The sequence below is a fragment of the Gambusia affinis genome, linkage group LG19 (genome assembly GCF_019740435.1).
Source record: "Gambusia affinis linkage group LG19, SWU_Gaff_1.0, whole genome shotgun sequence".
Taxonomy (NCBI): Eukaryota; Metazoa; Chordata; class Actinopteri; order Cyprinodontiformes; family Poeciliidae; genus Gambusia; species Gambusia affinis.
The window spans coordinates 2,863,375-2,869,374 of NC_057886.1; the positions used below are offsets into that span (position 1 = coordinate 2,863,375).

The 6,000-nt window shown below is 38.4% G+C and overlaps 1 protein-coding gene and 1 pseudogene across 2 annotated transcripts in view; both read right to left on the minus strand.

Moving 5' to 3' along the window:
* The window catches only part of LOC122821368 (ferritin, middle subunit-like), a 23,414-nt gene extending 17,871 nt beyond the window's left edge, over positions 1-5,543 (minus strand). Inside the window, exons 1-4 of one of the 2 annotated variants that reach the window (XR_006369001.1) lie at positions 5,191-5,543; positions 4,602-4,748; positions 4,361-4,486; positions 4,080-4,289 (exon numbers count right to left, since the gene is read on the minus strand). Coding sequence is in view for 1 of the 2 variants with exons in the window: in XM_044099223.1 (XP_043955158.1) it covers positions 4,134-4,289; positions 4,361-4,486; positions 4,602-4,748; positions 5,191-5,292 (531 nt within the window). In the remaining variant the exon portion in view is untranslated. Of the gene's footprint in view, positions 1-3,955; positions 4,290-4,360; positions 4,487-4,601; positions 4,749-5,190 lie in introns of those variants that run through there. The other variant, XM_044099223.1, reaches the window with a different exon arrangement.
* Positions 109-1,701, minus strand: LOC122821375 (annotated as a pseudogene).
* Positions 5,544-6,000: the final 457 nt, after the last annotated feature.

Here is a 6,000-nt window from a genome sequence, read left to right on the forward strand (position 1 = left end):
TCCAAAGTGTATAAATAAAATAACTTGCTTTACATATAAAAAAATCACTCTAGACTGAGTAGCAATTTACACCTCAATGCAAATTAGAAACAAGTCAGACCACAGAACTCCAGCTCAAGATGTTTATTCAGAGAATCAGAAGTTACACTTAGACCAACTTCTTAATACACTCAACAACTTCAGAAACTGATTAGATCAATGAAATGCTTAATAAACTCTGGAGTAGACTAATTTAGCCTGAAGCCTTTGTTACAGACACTTCTACTCCATGTTCCCTGCTGGGCATTTAGCTTTTTTCTCCCAGGGTGTGCTTGTCAAACAGGTACTCCGCCATCTTGTTCTTGTGTGCATCCATGCGGGTCAGGTTGGTGATGTGGTCACCGAGCTTCTTGATGGACTCCACCTGCTCGTTCAGGTAGTGGGACTCCAGGAAGTCACACAGCTGAAACAGAATTGTTTATTAGATTCAAAAACATCAAATGTTATTGAAGAAAAATATAACTTTTATCTTACATGGGGATCAACACGATCAGAGGCCATCTTATGCAGATCCAGCAGAGCCTGGTTGACATTTTTCTCCAGCTGCAGAGCACACTGCATGGCTTCCAGCCCACTGCCCCACTCATCCTTCTCTGGTTTCTGTAAAATGGAAAACATTTACAGCTCAATATTTTTGGAGTATATTTGATTTAGGTTACAATTCAAACATTAAAATGGCTGCCATGTGTCTTTTGTTAGCATTAGTTGTTCTTACCTTGATATCCTGGAGGAAGATTCGGCCTCCTCTTATTCTGAAAGGACAGCAGCTTCTCGGCGTGCTCCCTCTCCTCCTCACTGTTCTCCTTGAAGAAGTGGGAGAAACCCGGCAGAGCCACGTCGTCGCGGCAGAAGTAATAAGCCTGTTGAGCAAACAAGTAGTACAGTTATTGAAACAAATCGCGCCCCATTATTATCTGGCCAAGAAGCAGTTTTGGTCAAGTCACGTTGAGTAATGGAGTCTGTTAAGAACAACTGCAGCCTCAGCTGAGTTATCATCCGTAAAATACGGAATCGTCCCGCTTTTGACTGTTAAATGTTGGTTCCGAATTTCTATAAATGTCCCGTAGATACACCAGTCTATCACACACATAAACACTAAGTCTAACAATAACGACCCAAATAAAAACACATGAAATATTATGTAAAGCTAATTTGTCGTGGCCACTTCTTTAATCATCCTAAACTGATGGGTGTCCCTTATTTTCATTTCTGAAAGCTAGCATCAGCAGCATTTTATTTGACCAGGTGGCTAAATAGATAAACAGACTAATGAAGCAGAGGTAGTGCAAATAGTATTCTTACCATAGAGGTGTAGGTGTAGGAGGCGAACATCTCCAGGTTGACCATCCTGTTAATGGCGGCCTCGCAGTCGCGGTGGTAGTTCTGACGTACCTGGGATTCCATCTTGGTTCGGGTTTTCTTGTGCTTTTAACAAGAAACTGAGGGAAAAAAAGCTTTACGTTGACTACTTTAGTAGTGTTAAAGTAGCAGCAAGGTTGAGAGAGATCTACAGTCAGTTTTGGTAGGGAGAAAAGAAGTTCCGTTCAAACACTGTTGAAGCAAGAACTCTTTGAAGCTTTGGTCCCCGTTCTGTGACGGAGTCGACGCTCCTCTGTATTTAAACTGATCTGGTGACGGAAGTCAAAGTCACTCTACAGGTGTCCACCAATCAGCAATCGAGGATGACATAAGCAAAATAGTGGTGTCGCTTTTGTAAGACAAAGCAGGATGTAACACAACACGGTGAACGATCAAATTTCGTTCACTCTTTTACTGGTTCATGGAAATGGTGAACCGTGGTGTTTCTCTGTTTAACATGATGCCTCCTGCGATGACATTGTGTTTTCTGAGATTTACATGAAAAAAATAAGCTGACTAAACAATTCATTGAAATTGTTAATGTGAACTATGTGTACAGTAACTTTATAACCTTTTTGCTTTAACATAAAAAATACATTTGGCCTAATTCTAAGTAATTAATTATTATTATTAAAAATATGTTTCTGTGTTCTCTGAGTTGTCTCTTTAAAAAAAGTGGCTTTCAACTACTAGCAGCGCTGGATTTCTGTCAAGGTCATCAAAGAGAATGAATCTGTTAAAAATCCACACCAACATTTTTGAGTCTTGACAAACAAAAAGAAATGTGTGCCAGAAAACAATGTGCCATTTTCCTTCCACATCACAATTATGCATCACTTTATATTGGTTTATCATTTAAAATGTCAATTGAATAGATTAACGTTTGTGGTAAAAAGTAACATATAATCTTAGGCTAAATTACACCCTTTTGCCTGCCTATCATCCATCCATCCATCCATCCATCCATTCATACTTCCATCCATCCATCCATCCAACCATCCATCCATCCATCCATCCATCCATCCATCCATCCATCAACATATATTTGTTCAAACATCAGAGCTGTGTATCGTCTTCATAGTTATTGTAGATATTAAATAGGAAGAGTTCCAGGATTTAACCTTTGGGTATCTCACATGTGATTTACAATGAGAACTTACGTATTGAAAGAAAAAAATCCCTGTTCCTTGGTTTTGATTGAAGCCAGCTGAGTATTGGACCAGAGAATCCACCCAGCTTAGTGGACTATGCCTTTTGCTTTCTAGGCTCAGTTCTCTCTTTACTACATCATTACACTTTCTGCACCAGCAACACATATCAGTGTTTCTATCAACTTCTAGGACAGATATTAGCCACAGGTGACTTGGTGCACCATGTCACTAAAGAGAGTTTGACCAACAAGGGATTGATGTGTCTCTCTAAACTAGATGGACCAGAACTTACAACAGTAGTCATGCAATATGTGTTAAGATATTTATAGGAGCAGTCAGTTTACCACACAACAATACAGCTATGTTAATACATTAAATTAGAGGTAGAGGCAGAACTATCCAACTTCATGCTAACAATAGGATCAACAACTATATGAACTCCATAGCTAATGTCTCATTTTCTGGGAGGATTACATGACATTTTTAGATTATATATTGTAGTTTTGGATATTCAAAGATTTCATTGCAAATAATTCAGATTAATCGAAGATCATTCTTTATTTTCTTTTTACCAAAAAAATAGCCATTTTTGCAAATATATCATTGCCATTTAGTTAAGTGAAGAAAATAACTTTCGTGGCTTGACGTCATCTGTTGAAAGATGTATTTGAGAGCTGACTTCTTATTAAACATCTAATTGAATTTACCTTTAAGTTACACAACTGTAATGAAATGAACTGTCTTCAAAATGTCGTGCAGATCATTTCCACCAGATGGCGCTGTGCAATAACAAAACTCCATAGGAACTGAGAAACAATGTTACTGAAAAAAAAGTTTTATTTTACTGAAAATCTTTAAAATACATGCAGGAAATTAGTATCGTTAATCAAATTGTTTTTATTTTAGGTACACAGTTAAAGATATATTTTACATACTTATCACTCCTGGGTCCTTTCACATTTATGTGTTACTGTAATTTGATGAAAGAAAATAAGTTAAATGTGGCATGATTGTGTTGTTTAGGAGGTTGAATTTTATCCTTAACTAAATAGAGCACACATTCCAACACTCGCAAGCAAAATGTATTTAGAGCTACAGTTTTTGTAACCAATTCTCTGATATTGAAAAATTTAAAAACTTTGTGTTTTATATTTTCTGCATTATAAATCTACCAATCTCCATAATTGATAGGTGGTGAGGAAGACATGGGAAAACTGATGGCTTTTTGAAGAACAATATTAAGAATCAAGGTTACTGACAATTTTTGACATTCCAAGTTGAAATAGTTTATCACCTCAGTCCAAAGTGTATAAATAAAATGACTTGCTTTACATATAAAAAATCACTCTAGACTGAGTAGCAATTTACACCTCAATGCAAATTAGAAACAAGTCAGACCACAGAACTCCAGCTCAAGATGTTTATTCAGAGAATCAGAAGTTACACTTAGACCAACTTCTTAATACACTCAACAACTTCAGAAACTGATTAGATCAATGAAATGCTTAATAAACTCTGGAGTAGACTAATTTAGCCTGAAGCCTTTGTTACAGACACTTCTACTCCATGTTCCCTGCTGGGCATTTAGCTTTTTTCTCCCAGGGTGTGCTTGTCAAACAGGTACTCCGCCATCTTGTTCTTGTGTGCATCCATGCGGGTCAGGTTGGTGATGTGGTCACCGAGCTTCTTGATGGACTCCACCTGCTCGTTCAGGTAGTGGGACTCCAGGAAGTCGCACAGCTGAAACAGAATTGTTTATTAGATTCAAAAACATCAAATGTCATTGAAGAAAAATATAACTTTTATCTTACATGGGGATCAACCCGATCAGAGGCCATCTTGTGCAGATCCAGCAGAGCCTGGTTGACATTTTTCTCCAGCTGCAGAGCACACTGCATGGCTTCCAGCCCACTGCCCCACTCATCCTTCTCTGGTTTCTGTAAAATGGAAAACATTTACAGCTCAATATTTTTGGAGTATATTTGATTTAGGTTACAATTCAAACATTAAAATGGCTGCCATGTGTCTTTTGTTAGCATTAGTTGTTCTTACCTTGATATCCTGGAGGAAGATTCGGCCTCCTCTCTTATTCTGAAAGGACAGCAGCTTCTCGGCGTGCTCCCTCTCCTCCTCACTGTTCTCCTTGAAGAAGTGGGAGAAACCCGGCAGAGCCACGTCGTCGCGGCAGAAGTAATAAGCCTGTTGAACAAACAAGCAGTACAGTTATTGAAACAAATCGCGCCCCATTATTATCTGGCCAAGAAGCAGTTTTGGTCAAGTCACGTTGAGTAATGGAGTCTGTCAAGAACAACTGCAGCCTCAGCTGAGTTATCATCCGTAAAATACGGAATCGTCCCGCATTTGACTGTTAAATGTTGGTTCCGAATTTCTATAAATGTCCCGTAGATACACCAGTCTATCACACACATAAACACTAAGTCTAACAATAACGACCCAAATAAAAACACATGAAATATTATGTAAAGCTAATTTGTCGTGGCCACTTCTTTAATCATCCTAAACTGATGGGTGTCCCTTATTTTCATTTCTGAAAGCTAGCATCAGCAGCATTTTATTTGACCAGGTGGCTAAATAGATAAACAGACTAATGAAGCAGAGGTAGTGCAAATAGTATTCTTACCATAGAGGTGTAGGTGTAGGAGGCGAACATCTCCAGGTTGACCATCCTGTTAATGGCGGCCTCGCAGTCGCGGTGGTAGTTCTGACGTACCTGGGATTCCATCTTGGTTCGGGTTTTCTTGTGCTTTTAACAAGAAACTGAGGGAAAAAAAGCTTTACGTTGACTACTTTAGTAGTGTTAAAGTAGCAGCAAGGTTGAGAGAGATCTACAGTCAGCTTTGGTAGGGAGAAAAGAAGTTCCGTTCAAACACTGTTGAAGCAAGAACTCTTTGAAGCTTTGGTCCCCGTTCTGTGACGGAGTCGACGCTCCTCTGTATTTAAACTGATCTGGTGACGGAAGTCAAAGTCACTCTACAGGTGTCCACCAATCAGCAATCGAGGATGACATAAGCAAAATAGTGGTGTCGCTTTTGTAAGACAAAGCAGGATGTAACACAACACGGTGAACGATCAAATTTCGTTCACTCTTTTACTGGCTCATGGAAATGGTGAACCGTGGTGTTTCTCTGTTTAACATGATGCCTCCTGCGATGACATTGTGTTTTTTGAGATTTACATGAAAAAATAAGCTGAATAAACAATTCATTGAAATTGTTAATGTGAACTATGTGTACAGTAACTTTATAACCTTTTGCTTTAACATAAAATATACATTTGGCCTAATTCTAAGTAATTAATTATTATTAAAAATATGTTTCTGTGTTCTCTGAGTTGTCTCTTTAAAAAAAGTGGCTTTCAACTACTAGCAGCGCTGGATTTCTGTCAAGGTCATCATAGAGAATGAATCTGTTAAAAATCCACACCATCATTT